The sequence below is a fragment of the Ciconia boyciana genome, chromosome 2 (assembly GCF_034638445.1).
Source record: "Ciconia boyciana chromosome 2, ASM3463844v1, whole genome shotgun sequence".
Taxonomy (NCBI): domain Eukaryota; kingdom Metazoa; phylum Chordata; class Aves; order Ciconiiformes; family Ciconiidae; genus Ciconia; species Ciconia boyciana.
The window spans coordinates 162,518,897-162,539,907 of NC_132935.1; the positions used below are offsets into that span (position 1 = coordinate 162,518,897).

At 39.0% G+C, this 21,011-nt stretch overlaps 1 protein-coding gene across 1 annotated transcript in view; it reads right to left on the minus strand.

Annotated features, from left to right (window-relative positions):
- The window catches only part of SCN5A (sodium voltage-gated channel alpha subunit 5), a 218,687-nt gene that overhangs the window by 143,393 nt on the left and 54,283 nt on the right, over positions 1 to 21,011 (minus strand). The window contains exons 6-7 of the mRNA XM_072851539.1: positions 18,098 to 18,189; positions 9,788 to 10,018 (exon numbers count right to left, since the gene is read on the minus strand). Of these exons, the coding sequence (XP_072707640.1) occupies positions 9,788 to 10,018; positions 18,098 to 18,189 (323 nt within the window). The remainder of the gene's footprint in view (positions 1 to 9,787; positions 10,019 to 18,097; positions 18,190 to 21,011) is intronic.

Below are 21,011 nucleotides of genomic sequence, written 5' to 3' on the forward strand. Positions count from 1 at the left end.
GTGGTCTCCTTAAGCTCAAGTGTCTCTAGTAGGCTCCTATCAGTGCTTTCCCCCATGCTCGAGAGAAGCCAAAGAAGCAATTTCCCAGGGCTCAGCAGTCACCATAGCACAGAAAAGAACGTGTCCAATTTTAATAGTACAGCTTTTTCCCTCTTTGAGAAAAAGCCACTGAAAATATCAATCAAGCCCTCTGCTAGATGGCTCCCGTGCACTAGGAAGAAGCTCTGAAAGCCTCAAAGATCCAGAGTACCTGATTCATGCTGCCTGTAGAGTCTGAGGGAAGGAAAAGCACAACAGGAGTGTTTGGAGCGGCAGACCAGAGGGGAGAGGAGAATTTAGATGCTCCACCAAGGCTGTCAAATTGGCTTGGGGATCATGCCAAGTTCATGAGCATCCCGAGGAAGACAAGACAGGAGACAATGACTAGCAAAAAATACGCATGCTGGCTTTTAAACATCTTCAGATAACCTCCTTCCATGTCTCTGTGTCTGATCAGTCACGCAGACCCACACTCTTAGGGCTGTAGGCTGCATAGCATGTAACTAAAAGCATATTTAGTACCACTTGTTTAGACATACACTTCACATTAATAGGCAGCAAAATGCTGAAGTGTGCTCTCTGGAAGTTTTGTAGAGGTTTTGTGTTTTCTGGAGTTTTCTTTATGTTTCACACAAAAGAATTAAAATCAAAAGCTGCTACAAGGGTCAAATGCATTTGTGATTACAGACAGATGCCAGAGGAAATAGAAGAAAATACTCCTGCTTGTACTGTGATAAAGAAAACAAATGAATTGGATCAAAAACTGACTAAGAGACAGAAGACAAAGGTTAAGATGAAACATCAATGTGCAGTATCTCTGCAGGCTAACAGAGGGCTGTATCTGCACCACTTTATTACATTTATAAATACAAGGGAAAGAGAGGGTGAGCAGAGAGGTGACAAAATCCACTATACACAGTATTTTCCAGGTAAATCAAGTTCAAGGCCATGACTGAATGAAGAACACTAGAGAGGCCTATCCCACTAAAAAAAAAAATTAGTGGAGAAATGCAAAGTGAGATATTATGTTGTCAGAATGTGAAGTACAGCAGAGAAGGAGAAAATCTCACCGATCCATAACCTTGTGAAGTTTTAAATTCCCTGTATCAGTTCAGGTAAGAGATATGGATTTTTTTAGGGACCCTTAGCCAACACTTTTATGTAATATGAAGTTGTGATCAAAGAAAAGTGTAATATTGAGATGCAGGAGGAACAGGATGGAGTACTGTACAGGAAACAACCTATAAATCAGTGGCTTGTCTCATCCAGAAGACAGACCACAGCATTGCTTTCAAGAGGGTAACTGCTGGACTGGAGGGTATTGAGACGTGGGTAATGAGAATGACTGGGAAAAGTTTAATAAGAGCAGCAATTGAAAAAATGGAGATCTTTTATCTTAGAAAAGAGGTGACTATCAGAGTCAAAAATACCATGCATTCTGGAAAATTGGAACAGGGAGCTTTGTGTGCTCCCAGTCACAGAACATGATAACAATGTTGTTTGCCCTAAGAAAACAGAGGGGGGAAAAAAGAAAAAAAAAAAGAAAAATTTTTCAAAACTAAAGATAAAGGAAATATTTTTCACTACACTTGCCATTTCAACTGCTGAAGTTACTGCTGCAGGCTGCCCCTGTGGCCAAAACATTCAAAGAGAGATTTGTTGCTTATGTAGATAAGGATACCCAGAGTTATAATAGTTAATGTTAATACAAATTCAGAAAAATATCTATACTTCAGGCTGTATTAATGTCTTCTGGAACACGTGGGGCCGTTCTGTGCCACAGACAGATGCTGCTGTAGGTATACCAAGGCCAGATTGAGCCTCACAATTCCCATATTTTATCTATCTCCACCTCACTTGGGTGAATTCATCATTGATGAAAAGTATCAGGAGAAAATATTTCTTTACTTATTCCTTAAAACCAGTGCAATAAGAGAAAGCAGCAATGCAAACTGTTCTCTAGCGGTGACCTCAAGGTGCACCTGGGCTGACTGTTCAGAGTTAAAAGTGAACACTACCTCTTGCCTTTGCAAGGCACGTCATTGCTGAACCCAGAGCAAGCAGAAGTCCATGGACAGGCTCCAAAGGGCACAGACAGACTCCTTTCAAATGCCTCTTTGAACATCACTGTGCGAGTCAAGTGGTATATTAGTTTGGTAGAGTTTATGAACAATAGGAGGGTGCAGGAAAACTCTGAGAATGTTCAGTCTGAATCTTCCGTGGCAGGTCTTTCCTCTAGTAGATCTCTCCTTTCTGTGAGCAGTAATGCAGTAACGAGAGAAAAAAAATGTGTACGGGGGACAAATCCTCCTGTTTTACAAACTGTTCCAAGATAAGAACTTACTCTTTCACCACAAGGCCAAAAAAATTCCTATCGAATGGTCGGGAAGAGACTGTATTTGATACCACAATACCAATTCCTATGTTCTTCTGATCCTTGCACTTCTTCCGCTGGGCCTTTCTTTTTCTATTTAGCTTAAAACATTAAAGTGCACAGGTACAATACCCATGTTAATAACACATCAGAGCATTAACGTTTGAGCATTTATGAAGCTATTTGTCAAAAGATCCACAGCACCCGAACAAAGCCACAATATTTACAGTTAATGGCGGAGTAACATGAATAGATTCCATGCTGACAAGCACAGTCTGAAAGCCCAGAGAGGTTCTTTGTCTTAATCATTGGTTCACATACAATCATACATAATAAAACACCTATTCCAGTCTCAACCTGATTTATTGCTTCCCTCTTTCCTCCCACCTCCATAATTACTCATCAAACACTCACTGTCTTCTATTACCACCTCAGACAACACCTCAAACACTTCAGCTCTTCCCAAACTTGCTACATTTATTATCTGACTTGGACATCATTATTTTCTATACAGTTCTCATACAGTTTCAGAATATCTGTTCATACAGTTCCATTTCAGTGGTTCTGAAAGCAAAAACGAAGCCATTTGTCAGGCAGAGTTAATAATCAAGCACAAAGCTTAGAGAATACATACACGCATCTATATACACGCATACATATTTTTATATATTCAAAGATATATGCCTCAACATCCATGCCCGTTTATTTCAACAGTGCATTACACCTAGGACATCAAAGAGGAGGATGTGAAAAGACTCTAGAATTATTGCACATTGGTCTGGAACCGCTCCTGATTTACCAGCTCTGAGCAGTCAGAGTGGCTCTAATTGCATTTACATCATGTGCAAGACCAGTTGCTTCCCACAAGCCTGTGACCCCTTCTCAAGTACCCAAGAAGACCATGATTCAGATGGGTATCACATCAATGTTCAGCAAGTTGCTCTGCAACCAAAGGTCATGTATGAAGAGTGCTCACATTCCTCAGTGTTAGGCATCTAGAGTGGCTGGTTTAGTTGGACCATCTACCTAGGCTGCCTAGTATGATTAAGGGATATAAAATTAAACAGGCTCCTCCAGAGGCCATCTCAGAAAGTTCCTTCTCCAAATCACTCCTATCACAGAATCACAGAATCACAGAATCGTATAGGTTGGAAAAGACCTTTAAGATTATCGAGTCCAACCGTAAACCTAACACTACCAAGACCACCACTATACCATGTCCCTAAGCACCTCATCCAAACGTCTTTTAAATATCGCTTTGATGGATGTAATTGGGAGCTGCAGAGACTAGGTAACTAAAATAAGGACCTAAATTTAATGTATTTATACATCTTTCTAAACATAGAACCTGAAGCAACCTTCCAGGCCTAACTGGAGATGACAAAATACATATTACACTTATCTTTATCCAGAATTTTTTTTATAATTAAAGCTTTTTTTTCCAGACCTTTGGTAACTACACAGTTTGACTTCAGAAGAGAAAAATCAATGCCACGAAATGAATGCCAGAAACTAATCTGGAAGAAAAAAATAACATCCTTGAAAAGTCCTCTTTTAAGCTATAAAAATGGCAGTTGATTCCTCCCAGTAAAAGGTTAATAAATCTTAAACTTTTTTTTTTTTTTAATTTCAACATTCTGGACAGGATTATCTAAAAGAAATTACAGGTTTTTATTTTAACTTACTAGATACTGATTTTGAGAAAAAACATACATTGAACACTTTGAAAACAAGACCATTTCAGTGTGTCTTAAGTAGGATATTTAGTTTAAGGAAAAAGAAAATACTGGGGTTTGAGACTATCATTTCAAAAGTGATTTTACAATAATTTTACTATATGTTTAAGGGGGTTTTTTAAAGTGTTTTTTCTTATGTGTTCAGCACTTACATTGAGCCCTACTCTACAAAGAACACACTATTTCAACTCAGATTTCTACTTACTGACTAGTCAATAATCCATTTTAGTAATGGAATACATAAATGACATTAAAGATTCTGCAATCACCAGCCATGTGAATCAACTACACTCAGTCCATTGGTACATCTTTTCTCTCCCTAAACCAGTGACATATCTGACATCATATACCTTTCAATCCACTCTCACACATTCATAAAGCTTCGCTTCATCAAATACATCTTTAATGTAAACACCACAACCTAAGACAGCCTTTCAAGCATGCTATTTGCAGCTGCTTTCCTAGAAATCTTTACAGGTATTGGAATTAAGTTTGCAGTTTTCAAATGAGCTGGTATTTCTAAACTATTAGCTCTCCTAAAGATAACTAACAGCTCAATAACTTTGATACTGATACCTTGATCACATAATTTTCATAATGCTGTAGATGTAAACTATCACTATTTTGTAATTTTTTTCTTTATTTCATTTTTATACATGAGCACTGCTGTATCTACAACTTCAGATTCCCAGGTTTGTTGTTATTAATGTCTAAAAATAATCCTCTTTGGGCTTATTGATTGCAGTCCCTTACCAAATCTAGAATTGAAGGTAGGAAAATAATTACTTACCAGTAGCCAGTGTTTTCCCAGATGAACAAGCTGTGTCTCCATTTTAACTTTACCATTGGCACTTGACATGAAGAATTTTTTAGCCTGATTCTATCTAATGCTTAACTGTCCCCCACCCCGCATTCCATTCATATAGGCAAAGAACAGTCCTAAGAGGAGGCTGGGAGACCTGATGAGCTGCTTCTGCCTTAATCTTCCTTTTTCCCCTTCCTAGGTTTGCAATGGTACGCATTACTCACTGAAGGCAAAACCAGACTGGAATAACTTTTCTGATAAGCCTTCTTCTTAGAGGTTGGTGTGTAAATTGTGAAGACCTAGAGTCATTTAAATTGGTGGAAAGAATAGAAAAAATCCTGTTCATCATGAGATAGATGTGCCCACCAAAAAGCAGATTTTTGATCTGCATCAACACTATCAGTTGAGGAAGTAGTCAAGCAGGTATCTCACCTTACCATGACCCCATGCCCAATACCTAAGCTGAGGAACCAGAGGCACCTCCAGTAGCTTAGAGGAAGTTTCTTTCACAAAATTAAGCTTTTAATGACAATGCCAAGAAAGTCCCTTTCTTGATGGTCTGACTGGGAATATTCAATGTCACTTTTGTATGCTAGGACTTAGTGATTAGTGAAGCTAAACGGAAGAGATCTCTCAGTGTGAATTTTCCTACTGAATCTCCACGCTTAAGGGCTCTGTCCCTTGCTTCCCAAGTTACCCAGCACTTCCTCCAGCTGCAGAAGCTGTCAAAACGATGGAAAGAACAAGCAAAGTGTTCGGTGGATAGGTGGGAAATCCTTATTCCTTATGGGATTTAGTTTATATGATTGTCTCATGGCAGATGCACAACAGGAGGAGAGAAGCCAACAATTCTCAGCAACGCTAGCAACCTTGCAATATAGGATTGACAAATTCATGCAAGAAAGATTAAGTAACAGTCAATGGCCTGAAAGGGGAGGTGGTGGGGGCTGACTGCTTATGGACCTGTCATGCACAGAAGTAGACTGAATCTTTTTTTTTCCTGATTTAGGTAAAACAGATTTTTCTTCTGCCACCACAACTCCTGTCACCACCGCTACTGGTGCTGGTATGCTGCCTTTACTGGTGGTGGAGGCAGGAACAGGGGTAGCAGAGAGGCTAGGCAGCACCTGCAACCATCAGCCAAGATAGGCATGGTGACCACAGTGGTAGAGCAGGAAAGTACATGTGGGTCTTGAGTGTGTAGCGAAGGGAAAGAGTTCCTGAACTCTGGGGGAACGGTGGGTATTTCCTCAAGGATCAACCAAAAATCAAGTGTTACCACATAATTGTGGTTAAGCCAATGATGATGCAAACAAAGTTTATAAACTGACTTTTTTTCCCCATCTATAAAATTAAAACAAGAAGATTGAGAAGACAGATGAGAAGACATTTCCTGCCTGGGGACTGAAAGGAGATAAGGAGAGAGGATACAATTTAGTCCATATCCCAAGTCAGTTTTGAATAAAAAAGCAGAGCTGAAGCTATCCCAGGCCTTCTACAAAACCAAAATGTCTCCTGTACCAAGTGCCTGTGGCACACAGTTATCTCAAACTAAAAAGGGCTCAGAAAGACTGAAAATGGAGTTCTTATCTTTCTTTGCACATCATGACTAAGTCTCTCAGCTATTTCCTCTGCAGCACCAGGCAATTCTTCACTGTATTACCCTCTTAAGGGGTTCCACTCGTTTTTGGTTTTCCATTCATGCAAAAAAGATTCAAAGGCACAAGAGGAGGCTGATACTATTTCAGAGGCTCCCTGCTGTCCTTTAAAACATTAAAAACTCTCTCAAAGAATCCAAAGCAAACTTTTGCTCCCCAAGAAGAGCAGAACTGGCATATTACCCCGATTTGATTCTCTATTTCAGTGTCCTGATGAACAGAATTAACAATTAATTTTTCCAATTTTGCTTTTGAGTGTTTTTCACTCCTTTATTTCTTTACCCCCTTTTTTTAAAGTATTATTATGAATGTCTGGCAGTACTTCAGGTTTCTGTTTTCTGTTTTTTAGATTAGTATCCCTGCACCGGACTAAGTGACTCAGCCACATTGGTTTTGAAGTCTCCAAAGAGCTTTTATAATTGTCTGTGCTCCCTTCGAGTGAACTCTACTATCTCAACACGTTGGGCAATTTTCTTCTCTAGTTCTTCTTCCAAATAAACACTGACAGTACTCTGTTTCTTAATATATTCCTCTTTTTATCTAATTTGGTCTGCCTACACTTTAATCTAACCGTATGTATTGTTTAATTCCCTGCAGTACTTGAAGTTTGGACTGTTATTAAATTGTGGTCAGTACTACTCTGTTAAACAGTCACTTCATTTCACCATAATACTTATGCAAAATGAAATATAAAGCACTATCCCATCTAGTTACAAAATGAGCCAGTCCTTCCATTTCTGAATTGCTTTAGTGCAATAGTCAACATTAAATGAAAATCCTACTTAATATTGTTCTCCCTAGCCTAATAGCTAAGCCACCTTCTCCAGCATTTCGAGGAACACTTCATTATTCTTATTCAGAGATCAGTACATTTTTCCTATAAATCTACTTTTCTTCTAGTTCTTCAGTGGCCTGCTGCACTGACTCAACACTTCAACTATTTAAATCATTTTTGTCTATCTACCGTAACTGATGGCTGTTTGCCATAATGCACCATGTCTTTATTTTCAGATATTATGAAAACATGAAAACATTCATTGATATTATTATTACTTATTATTAATACCACATGGTCAAACTTTAATTCACTTTAATCCATTATCTTACCAAGTTGATTTTTTTCCTAATAAGTAAGTCTCCTTTAGTGATAACAAGTATATTTTCATGACCATATTAACCATTGCTGGATTTACTAAATGGATTTATGGGAGCATCTCCCCTCCTCCACATATCAGGACTACACAAATAAACTTGCTCATGGTATGCTGGAGCAGCTGTACAATTCCTCCCATTTAAAGCAATGTTGCAGCTGGCCCTGACATTAACTGTATTTTTATAGAGACTATCCAGTAGTACATTTACCCTACTTCCATTTCCAGAGAATCAGACTATCTTCACAGCTCTATTTCATCCCTTCACCTTTATTGCAGGGTTTTATACTTCCAGACATCACTTTTTTATCTCTCAGTGCCCCTATGAGAGAGGGAGAGCAGCACCTCACACAGCTATCAGTTATCTGTGGGTGGAGGAGCCATGAAGTGCCTTAATCCACCACAGGTGCAGAGATATCTTTACTAGCTCCATGAGCACTCATCTCCAAGCTGGAAGCACAGAGAGCATGGGTGGGAAAACATGTCAGCAGGCTCATCACAGGCCAGCATAGGTCCAGTGTGGTTTTTTAGCTCTGGCACAGAGCTCTTTCCCCTCTCAGCTGACAAGAGGGCAATGCTGAGGGGACACATAACCTGATGGTCAGGGTTAGTCCCAAAGATGGCCCTCATTCAGCCTCAGCCTCAGAGCTTCATGAGCTGCCCTTCCATAATGCTGCATCAACCACATCATGCATTAAAGACACCAATGTTGAGCTTTTTATTCCTTGAATGAAACCTTTCTAACACCACTACTTCCAGGGATGCTCAAACTCCAGGGAGAAGAATCAAGCAGAAAGGCCAGAAGTCACCAGTGGGGAATGGTGGGACTGCCCTTGGCCCAATCCCTGGACCATGTAGCTTGGCTGAAGACTTGTACAATGCTGAGAAGCCAGCAGAAGTTGGAGGCAACCTTGTGCCAGGCGTTCAACAGAGTCCTGGGTCAAGCCAGGCAACTTCCAGGGGTCAGGCGCTGGGTTTTTATAGTGCAGATGGCTGGAGATACAGGACGGAAGGGTCCATACAGTCAGAGCAGAGGTACCCCATGACACTATGTCACCTCCTCCCAACCAAGTTTCCAGTTAATGCATTGATTATGTGGTTTATTCTTCTCTTCAAAATAAATAAAATACCAAAGGTCACTGGTGATAAATAAGTTCCTACCAACGCACATCAGTCTGGCTGCTTCCTTCCCTCAAGAGCATCACTGAATTGTTTTAGATGTGAGTCCATGTCCGTTGCAATTGGTGTGGGTCCTCCAGTGACTCAGAGGGTTTTGGAGCAGCAACAGCTGGGCCACTTTGTTTACATTCTGAAGTTTATTTACATGAAATGCTTATTTTTAAAAAATGTTAATAAATGAGTTCAGTGAACCTATTTCATTGTAATTCAAAGTACAGCAGACTGTAGAGTATTAAAAATTGCTTTAGCCTAGAAAACAAGCTTTTTGATAGTAAACATCAGAGCACCGGATACTGCAGGATGGCCCAACCTAGATAATGAGTTAGGGCCCTAATAGCATAAGAGTTCCTTAAAAAAATACTCTTGGGATTTTTCAGATTAATAAATACTGAATTGTTCTGCTTTGCTTTTCAGTTTTTTAAGACCCTGAATTCAAATTTTGAAGTTTTGTTAGAAAATGCAAGAGCTATAAATTGTCTTAAAGAAACAGTGTGCAAACCAGACCACACACAGAGTTGAAATTTTCATGTGATTGCCTAATTCCAGGAAAGGGAGCTTTAAGCAAAATATCATGAGACACCCTAAAACTGTGAAAATCATCAGTGATGAAACTAGGACCTTAGTCTGTATCATAGGAAAGCACCAGAAATACTTTCAGCATGAACTGTGAAGGCACTGCAGAGATCAGAAAAAGTTACCTAGATCTTTCGAAACCACATCAACATCATGAAGAGCCAGTAGTCACATAATGCTGCATTTGCTGATTGACATATAGATTTTGGTCAATAAAATAAAATAAAAAAAAAAACACCAAAAAACAGACAACAGGGTAAAGAAGAGCTTACCTGGATCACTAAGAAATTCCTCTGAGGTGTTCCACATCCTACCATCCAAGTACAATGTGCCATTGGTTGAGTTAAACTTGGTGTAGTCCCTGACACACTTGTGTCGCAAGTTGCCCATGAAGAGCTGGAGGCCTATGAGGGCAAAGACACTCAAGCAGAAAACGGTCAGGATCATCACATCAGCAAGTTTCTTAACAGACTGGATAAGTGCCCCTACAATGGTCTTCAGTCCTAGGGAGATAAAAGCCAAGAGTTTATAGACTGAGAGGCTGAAACATGTCCGCAGATAGCTACTTTTCATGATGAAAATCTCCATGGAAGGGAAAATCGGAAGGGTTTCTACTACATGTTTGTAACTGGACGGCAGAAACGAGAGACAAGTGATCACTATGAACATTTAGTTTGGCCTACTTTTGTCTGGACAAAAGTCTTGGTATTACTCTTACACAAACACTGATTTAAAAATGGAGGGAAAGAACTGGATGGAGGAACAGTGAGATACAAAAATATTCATGGGTAAAGAAAATACAGAATGTCTTTTATATTTTCACGGAGCTGCAGTAAAGGCTGTAAAGCCTAAATCCCATTGAATTTTGAGAATGTGTATTAGTTTTAAATCACTCAGGTGATTCTGATAACTTTATCCCTCACATAAACAGATGAAGAGGTACGGACATGTTATTTATTCCCTGATTATTATACATATTTTAGTGTCAAATCCAGCTCGCTGTCCTCATATGAATAATTCCTCTGCCTTCAATTCATTTGCTTAAGACAACAAGAATTTGGGATTAGAAGCCAAATAATATGGGCAATGAAATAAACCCAGTGGAAACTATTTGAGTAAAAGAACCTGAGGCTCCAACAATACCTGGGCAAAGTTAATCATTTTATAATATGCTGCCAATGCAGATAAATCATCTTATTATAAACACCAAAGGCTTGGGTCACACAAATTAGCTTCTCCTGTGTTATTTCACCCTGTAACACTAGCTTCAGTTTATTATTCTATAAATATACAGATATAAATAATTATACTGTTTTCTCAAAAGATATTGCTTGCTTTTGAATTGTTCCTGGAGATCAGCACTATTTGAGCTGATTGAATATTACATGAATATGACAAAACCCACTCTTTTCAAAAAAAGACCCTTCTTCTAAACTTGTGTGCTGTAGTTGGACGTTAATATCAGCTGCACAATGGTAGCAATTTTGTTGTTTCTTTCCTATTTATAGTTAATTAATACTCGATAAGTAGTAATCAGTGTTTCTGATAATCAGTGTCACCAGTATGGCAGCAGTAAGAGAAATTGAGTTAAATGGAAAAAAGAAAATGCAAAGAGGAAACAGGAGGAATTCTCCTGGGCAATACTCAGAAGCACATTGATTTGCTCACTGAATATGATCATACGCATTAAATCTCAGTTCCCTGGAATTCCACCCCAAGAGTCTGGCAGCCACAAAGGTTGAGCTAGTGCTGTATAATTTAAAATAATATGAAAACGTACTTGAGGACTCATAGGAAGGCAAAATGGGGTTTTGGTCTTGCTTAAAATTCTGCAGTTAAAGTAAGGGGAAATCATAGTTTCTCAAAGGAGGATGAGCTGCTAGAATGGCCAACAGGTACAGCAGTCCCTGTATCCAGCAGCCTAAAATATTCCAGTCCTGCATAGGGTATTGCCATTAGGTTAACCTGTGACTGATATTAATGTCTATAAAATGGCCTTTTAACCAAAAGGGACTGACACATCAGGTGTGGATAGCCCCCTTTCTCCACTAAATTCTTTGTTTCCCTCTTTAAAGCTAGTTTGTGGCATGGTAAAGAGGGCGAGGTTAGACAGTTCCCTGCTCTGCTCAAAAATAAAGCAAAAAATATTGCAGTACACACATCAGGCAAAAGCTGGATTTTCATGCTATCTGCACTCCTCACCAGAAAGAGATTTTACAAATTAGGTCAGTTCTATTCAGGTACCTAGAAAAAGGCCAGCTTTGAACTTTTGAGTTCATCTGTAGATTTGGCTACCTGTTTTGACGCCTAAATAAAAAGCACAGCTCATCTGATATTCTAATCTTGGGTGAACTTCATACCTGAAGTGAAACTAGTTTTAGTTGTAGGCCAATTCTGAATGACTTGCTGGGGTCTCACCCTTATCCAGTGTTAAGAATATAAGACCTTTAAGACAGCCAGGTCTTAAACAAGTAGTGAGGTGGGGAAAAAGAAATATGATTTGTAAATTCACTAGAACATTTGTTTATTTTATCTAATATTCTGAAATGTTTTTGATGATTCTCGTCATTGGCTGTCCTTTGAGCGCACAGATGTTTCTTCACTGAAGCTGGTGAAACTTGGGAAGTCCAAATGCAAACCAAGTCTTAAAAAAGGGAAAAAAGCCAAACCACAAACTCTTTTAATTCAGTACCCTCTGTGGAATCCCTGCAGGACATTTATTTGTTTGTAATACAAATGCAGGCTTGGAGGCTGCATTTGTATCATTTAAGTACACTAATTAATCTTACTCACATGGGCAAGGACAACAGGAGTCCTAATGTGAATAGGATAATATTAGGAAGCAAGACCTACAAAATCCTAATCACCAATAAAGACTATCTGTTTTCAACATCAGGCCCCAGTATTGTTAATTTCAAGGTCATTTCATGAAACATGTTTTTCTCAGTTTACTTACGGGGGTTTTAAATAGCGTAGTAATCCTATACTATTAGTTTTACAAGTTCATTCCTTGCAGGTATCAAATAATTTCTTTATGAGAGGGCTTTCTGCTTTACTTTCTTTTTCTTTTTTTGTTTTAATAGCATACAGGTTTCTGAACAGATTAAGAAGAGAATGCTTTAGTAATACAATTGCTGTAATTAAAGACCATTTAAAAATAACTTGTACTCTGCCTCCTGGACCTTTGTTAAAACTTTCCAGGAAAACCATTTGGGGAGTGGTATACTTACAATCTTAATTGTTTTTTCTCACCCTTTAAAAACAAAATTTGCCCAGAAATTAAGTAGCATCCATCAAGTTGCTTGTCACAACTCACTGCTAAACAAAGTGTTTAAATCACCATTCATTTAAACTTTCTGTGCCTGATAAATGGAAGGGCTGAGGGGAAATAAGGACATCCAGAACCTCTTGCAGGTGCTCTGCATTTCTCTGAATCAATCCCATGTTTTGTAAAAGCAATGCTAGATGTATTCAAATTTAGAGCACTGTTAAATCTTCTAGATAAATAATCCTCCTTTGAAATAGTGCCAATGAAGAGCACTGCAATATAGCTTAATAGAAGATACTATTTATGGGGCATTAAAGGCATTTACTTAATTCTTGCAAGCCAAACATCAAACCAGGCAGCATGCAGCAAAAACTGAGGATCTGATCCAAAGCTGAGTAACAGCTACACCTGTTAATGACAATGGGTCTATAGATTACTCCCTATAGTGTAATCGAATCAGGCTTTTCCTGAATCACTGAATTCTTTCCACACTTCTGGGCCAAATCCTGCTTGAGGGACATGAACAACACCATGAGATCCAAAATCAGTGGAATGAGGGCTGTATAGGCAGCCTGATATCTGCAGAAAGCAAGAAGGATTTGGCCCAAACATTCCTGTTAATGCAGGTAGAAAATAACACATTCAGAGGTTAATCAAATAATCAGTATTCAAATGCAAATCAGAAACCATAGAAAATGCAAGCAACACCAAACAATGAGAAATGGCAAGATCCCACAACACCATCCATTCCTCCTACGAGATGTGAGAATTAACATAATTCAGTATGACATCCATACCAGATGTTGGCAATCACCTACAGAACATCAGATGCTTTCATGCACAGTCTGGAAACGAGAGAGGAGAAAAAGCAAAAACAAAAAGAGAGTGTGACTTGCACCATGATTGTCTTCACCTAGCCTACTCCTTCTCCTGAGGATAGGCATGTGTCTTGTAAATGTCTGCATGAGTCATGTGCATGTAGGGAGAGGAGTCCACTGTTGATGAATGTATTTTGCCGCTAGCCACTGACACGTGGGGCAGCAAAGAGTTTAATAGCATGTTGGCATTGAATGGTTGTCAGCATTTCTGTAGACCGTCTTTGCATGGAAATGTGACTATCAGGCTAGTCTCCAAGGAAAACGCAAATACATCATGTATTTCTCACCTCTGGGATAGTTAGTTCTTGAGTTAAGTGATTTACCCACCAGAAGGATGACATTTATCTCTCTGCAGGAGGACTTCAGTGAGACCAAAGCAGCAAACGGGGGTCAGTCTCCTCCACACAGCCTTAGTTCTTGTGCTCCGAGCTCTGTTCTGGCTATCAGTAAAGTACTGGATAACATTCGCAGCACTATTTATAGCCTTTAGACTCACACTAACTTAAATGGGAGCTGGATCAGGCCCCAAAGTGCCTTGGCCCAATTTTCTATGAGGTCACCTTTCGCCGGTATCCTGTCATTTTATGTGAGATGTCCGTGATGTACACGCCTGTTCCAGAAAGAGCAGTGGAGCTTCTCTGCATACAGGCACTTTACAAAATCCTGGTGACGATGATGATGGCCTGCATTTTGCAGGCTTTTGATGAGGAGGCATAGAAGGGTGTACCTCAGGGCTTTACGTTACGTCAGTTAGTAGTTATCAAAAAACATTGGTGATTTCCATGCAGATAAACTATGATTTGAGACCCTCTATTGTCACGGGAAGGGTTCCTTTTGAGCACGTTGGGACTTGGATACGCTGGTAATGGGAGACAAATGAGTGACTTCAGTGGGTTGTTCTGCTGCTGACCATGGTTCCTATCTAGACTGAAAACAAATGAATCCAGTTGCCATGGCAATGTGCAAGATGCTAATCAATAAATAAAATCACTAAGAGTTAAAGGTTTTATGCTCTCATAGAGAAAATGTTACCTATTTCTAAGCACCTGAACATAAGGGATATATGAAGAAATTAAAACTTTTTTCTTTTAATAACTCTGGATAAACGAGCTACTGTACAAAGCTTTTTTTCTCTCGATATCATGGGCAACTGGAAAACAAAAATAAATGTGTGTGTTTAGTGCAGAAAAGGGAAAATTGAGGGGATTCATGAAGGTCCTCTGGCATGTTAAGGGCTGCCACAGTGGGTAAGGCACTGACCTGATGTCCTACACAGTGGCTGTAGGGTAAAAAATAATGAGCTGATAATGCACCAAGAGAGAGTGAGGCTGGATGGAGGTCTGGATTGAGAGATAGGATCTGCAGGTGATCCATGGCCCTGGGGAGCAGGAAATGTGGGCATGACGGCAACCAAACTGAGCCCAAGATCTCCAGTGAGCGGGAAGCACATGACTTGCTGGTAGATGCTAATATTTGGGTTGCTGAATCTGAATCTGAACCTGTCCTCCCAGGGCAAATCTTCTAATGGCATTAAGTAGTGAGGTGCTGGAACAGACTTCTCAGGAGGACCATGAGACCTCCACCTTTGCAGGACTGTTAGAACAAGTCAAGCAATAAATATCACGCCAGGTCTGAGCTATCCTAAACACAGCCTTAGGCCAGGGGAAGGGACTCTGAGAGTTTGGGAGATCTTTTTGAGTCCTGCAAGTCTGCGTCCCCTAAATGTCCCTGTGCTTGCTTGCGCACTTAGAGCAAGGCATTAAAGGTAGGTGAGATTTTTAAAAGCACTAATTGTTAGCTTTACTGACTCCCTCTGGAGTCAATAGTGAAACTCATTGATTTCAAGTGAAGCAGAATGCCTTTGAAAACCAGCCTCTAAGTGCTTTGCTGGACAGAAGCCTTACACCACGGAGGACTTGGCCCGTTACTTTCGGTAACAATTTCACTGAGCATGCCGAGTCCAAGTATGTTTTCGCAAACATAACTACCTGATGGAAAAGTGTGATCAATTTTATTGAGGAAAAGCTTAGACATTTGCAAAGGAGAATACATCTCAGCGTTCTTCACCTAAGATATAAAAGAGGAAGCAAAAATAACAAGCTTCTTCTCACCTTTCTAGCAGTTGAACCCAAAAATCTCATGGAAGATATCAGTGTTCATCATCTTTTCATTTTTAAGCTTATTGTGGAAAAGTATTTTATCTCAGCATAAGCCTATGTTATCATTAAAAACTCAAGAGTGATCTCCAAATAAACACAGCATCATGCCCAATATTTCTCTTAAAATATATGTGTCTAACTGAAAAATGAACCGACTCCTCTGAAATTATCTGCTAACATTAAAAAAACCAAAACCTAGCTGTGTTTTACAAGCAGCTAGGTGTTCCTTGGCAATTTGTAGCACTCCACATCTGTAATTTAAACATACTCAGGGCACAGGTAATCTTGACAATAAATTCTAAGGCCAGATATTCTATTAGCATATCTTCATGCAGTTATGTCAACAAATGATTTAGTTACTTGTACCTAAAAATGCAGTTATCAAAAAACTAATCAAATAGTCAGAAAGAAAAAAAGAGAATGTGAGTTATTATGTATTACTCTAATAAATAATACTCCTGATCTTTTTTTTTCTGTTAACGAACAAATGAAATAACTCTGGTTTTAATATCACTGAAGGGCTTTAGTGTATTTTTAAATAAAGTTTTTCTGAATCTCAATACTCCTTTTTTCCCCACTAAAAAAACCAGCCCAAATTTATCATTCGATGTAAAACAAGCTTCTGCTCTAACTCTGAGAAAGAACAGCAGAAAATTGCTATATATATAACTCAGCAAAATTGACAGGCTCTGCTCTGAAGAGGTTGAGACAAGCTTGAGACAAGATGGAAAGCGAAAGGTGTCCCCTGGAGATGGCTGTCCTTCCAAGTTAGTCTTCAAATCGCTAGCGAAGGAAGCTAGGAAACTCCAGTTTGCTTTCTGATTAGCCACTACTATCCCACATGATCTGTAAAACTGCTCGACTTTCTCTTTCCCAAGAAAAAAAATCCTTTCTCAGTGTAAATCAAATTAGAGGAAACATAATAAAACCTCTCTGCTAATTGACTTTTCTTTTTAAACTTAAAGGCAGAAATTAAGACAGGAACTGATTTCAGGGAATACCAGGCCTAATCATCTTAAAGTATTCTTTAAAAGCTATATTTTGACATACACTTTCAATGAAAAGTACCTTGTTCTTTCAATAATTTCACTGATTTTCATTACTTTAATGTTGGAATGAGGAACTAAGCCCTAGACCCACATATATTTTTTCTTAACACCTGAATTCCAGAATTCCCATTTCTAGCTTATACTCCGTGAGTGCTGTGCCTAAAAGTTTACACCACAGAATTTGTTTAGATTCATATTATAGTGTAGATGTGCATAATATGATGGATGGAAAAGCCTTTCTAACCTTAAAGAGCTGTGCGTGAGAATCTGAGCAGTTCTCTCGATGTTTTGAATATTTTTGACATGTAATTGCCAACATCTGTTCAGGATTATCACCGATAGGATCTACCATGCATGGCTTTTGCTATCTTCTCTACCTTGTCATGCAGCTTGGAGACGTTAAACACTGAGGCTGAATGAGACCTGTCCATAGATAATGCTTGGCAAGAAAGTATTGTCATATGGTTAGTCCTCAGTCGACTCACCTCTGCATAAATTACTTAATAGTAAATATTATTTATTATTTTAAGAAATAGTGATAGATGAGATAAAAAGCTATGAAAAAAGAGCTTCTTTCACTGCCAGATCTGTAGTAAAACACTGATTTTTTTTGGGGGGGAAATCATATCCTTTAATATGTGAGATAATATGTGTTGGTGAAATGCTGAATCTACCGAAATCAATGATGAAATGTTTTCTGATCTCTTCAGGGTCTGAAATTTAAACAGTGTTCTATCACATGCGAATGGATAAACACCATGACAAATTAGGCTATCTATGCCTGCAGTCTTGAAACCTCAGCTCATAGCACAGATTTAGATTCCTCTATCAATGTGCTCTTAAACACGAATACACATTTTGAGGTCATTAACCTTCCATTTTTAAAAATCAATATCTGAAGACTTTAAAAGAGTTTCATTGCCATTTTCATATGGTTCATGAATGAGTACTTTACGTTAGTGATTCATGAGCCACTGCATACCACCGTTCTTACAGCAGCACTCGTTTTAGTGAGGTCTGTAATTTTGGAAACACTCTAATTCCTTCTGCCCACAAAAACAGTATTGGAAAACATATGAAAAATGTATTCTATTGACAGGTCACATTCCCTACATTCCTCCATTTCCTGATCAGTATCTATGGTTAAGTCGTTTGTAATTACTGTGTTTACTACTGGAAATGGCATGTAGGCTTTAACTGCAGCCGGAGTGTTTAACCTGATTTTCACCTGAAATGACTGAGATTGTTTTCAGCGCCCGCAGTACTCTGAACGTTCGTAAGGCTGAGACATTGCCCAGGTCCACAAATTCAGTTATGTATCTGTAACAAGGGAAAGTCACACACAGACAATGACAAAACACCAGCAAAAAAACAACAGTCAAAGGGACAAAGAGAGACAGAGAAAGAATCACTTGTAGCTGAGAGCCAAAACGTAAGGATCAGGGCTTCTTACCTGGGATTACTGAAATAGTTTTTAAAGCTCTCAATACCCTGAAAGTCCGAAGAGGTGAAACACTGCCTACATTCACAAATTCTCCTACATACCTGTAGAATTAAGTCACAGTTATTTGGAATTATACAATAGAGTACGAGACTTGTCTGAATGAAGAATGCATTCATACATAGCGGGAGCAAATGCAGCCGAATGAGAGGCGCATCCACTTTTCAGGCTGTTCTTTGATGCCATTTGTCCTGGGTTTTTCACATTATTTCAAATGTTTCTTGAATTATTAAGCTTATCTAATAGGCATCAATTCTTTAAAACTACTGAGTGAACTTTGTTATCGTGCTGTTCAGCAATAAATACTTAAAAGATTTTACCATCATGTAGTTTAACAGAAAATTCTTCACGTTATAGGAAACATTAAGAGTTATTTTACTGCTCTTAAAAAAAATAAAAGCTTCAAATACCCAAGTAATTTTCACATAACAGCTTCTGCAAACTACATATAGGACAACATGGGAAAATATCAGTGCAAATGTTTCTACTGGGTTATTTATTTTAAGATGCTGTTCTCTGTGGTAAAGCAGATGTTGGTTTCAAGAGATGCTTAAAATTTTATTTTGTTTTGTACATCAAATCCATGCCCTTTGGCTGCAGGAAGATGGATTTTGAATGAATATAATTGCAATCCTACTAAAAACTATTTATGATTAAAATACCAATCCCAGCTCTTCACTGCTGTGCCTATTTTGGTCATCATGGAGACCCATGCCACATCTGAACAAAATGCTCCCAGAAGGGTCAGTTATGGAATGCGTTTGGTTTTATCAGTGTTGTACAAAATTATTTCCTCCAAGTCAGTATACAGTAAAAGCATAGTCACCACTGTATCGTCTGAACAAAACAGCTCTTGGACCCTTTAATTTCACTATTAAACTTCTATTAAATTTCATTTACATATTCTACTTCTTTGAGGCATTTGTTTTTACATGTTAAGGAAAAAACTCACCTGGTTATTTTATAAAGCCTGCTTAAGTGGGCTTTGTGCAAAGGCCTCTGGGGAGGACAAAGCATCCTCTCCATATCTACTAATCCAGATTATAACCTGGAAGAGCAATATTGCTTTTCCTCTTCATAATCTCATAGGGGAGTCTGGCAAAGATTTACCTGTTTGGTAATTCCTACCCGGATTTAGCCAGTGCTTCTCTCCCAAACTCTTCTGCAGCATGCAAGGGTGGAAAAAAGTAGTTTGGGGAGAAGCAACAGCATGGGAATATTTTTCTTCTGACCAGAGATTTGTATAAAACGCATTATTAATATGTGAACAAGCATATGAAGCAAATACTACTGCTACTTGTTCACAATAGTTAATTAAGTTTTTTTCGTCCATTTCTTGGATGAAATTGCAGCAGACCAGTTCCTCTGTATCAGGGAGCGAGGAGTAACTGGAATTCCCATCCCAAATTTTCCTGTTAGCCAGGGAATTGCTTATTGTCTTTAAGCTTTTGGTAGGGCACTTTCCAACCCAGAGTTACAGTTGCCTCTCCCTCGCCTGTTCTGGAAAGTACTTACTTGTCTGGGAAAGAATGATCTAAACAGGGGTAGTTTCATAATTTCCCCTGAACCCATCCATGGCCCCACAGAGGGTCACAAGCCATGGCTGTGTCAGCACAAGGTGGGAGAAAAGCCCTGGAGACTTGTGGCACCTCTTACCCTCTAGTGTACTATTTAAAACTACCTTCTGTGGCCCAATCTGTGCTGCCCAAAAGAGGAGGTAAGAAGTTATTTTGCAATAACGGTAAAGCAAGTGATGGTCATTCCACTATAACACCCACCACTGAAAGAATCAGATTTTCTGTTAGCTCAAAACCATTGGTCCATCTAGATCTCATGGCCCCTCATCAGGCTTTCCCATTTTAAACCCTCATGCCATCTTTGTTTCCAGATACAGAAATACCTCTAGCATCACAGTAGCTACAAGCAAAGACAACACCAGAGTTACCTGTATAATCAGTCTTACTTTAAATTACTTGCAAATTGGATTTATATGAAGGATAAATCATATCAGAATAGAGTCCATTATCCAATGCTCTGTACTATCTGCTGCTTGCATACTTGGGAAGGAAGTTTCATTGTACATATGAAGATCATATTGCAGTCACTTTTAACTCTCTCACTGCTGCCTATGGGCTCAATAAAACACTCTTCTATCTCTTTTCTATTCTAGAATTCCAATTCTTTTTTATCTATTCTAAAAACGTTAATATAATATGCCTTGAAGTAAGGAACAATAGGAATAGATGCCAGTTCTGAAGAGGACAGCCATTGCTATAACTTGATATTGAGAAACTTGATTTTTCAGAGTTGCAGGTGCCCGTTTTAGGGATCTTCTAACTAAGAGATGAAATATCATTTGGGAAGAAAATTGAAATGTAGCTAGGAAAGAAACTACAGACACCCAAGCCTCTCCTTAAATAAGGCTTAAGGAAGTTTTCATGAATCCTTGGGCTGGAGCACTAAGTGGCCATTCAAGTCTACAAGAATCAGCAAGGCAAAAAGAGGTGTAAGCTCACAACTTCTGGGAATCAAACCCTGACTCCTACCTGCAGGGAGCGAATCATCTCTGGGCAACTGCCAGCCTCAAGGTCTGTGCAAACCTCCACATCTTTCCAGTTCCCTAAACCCCAAACAGCCAGAG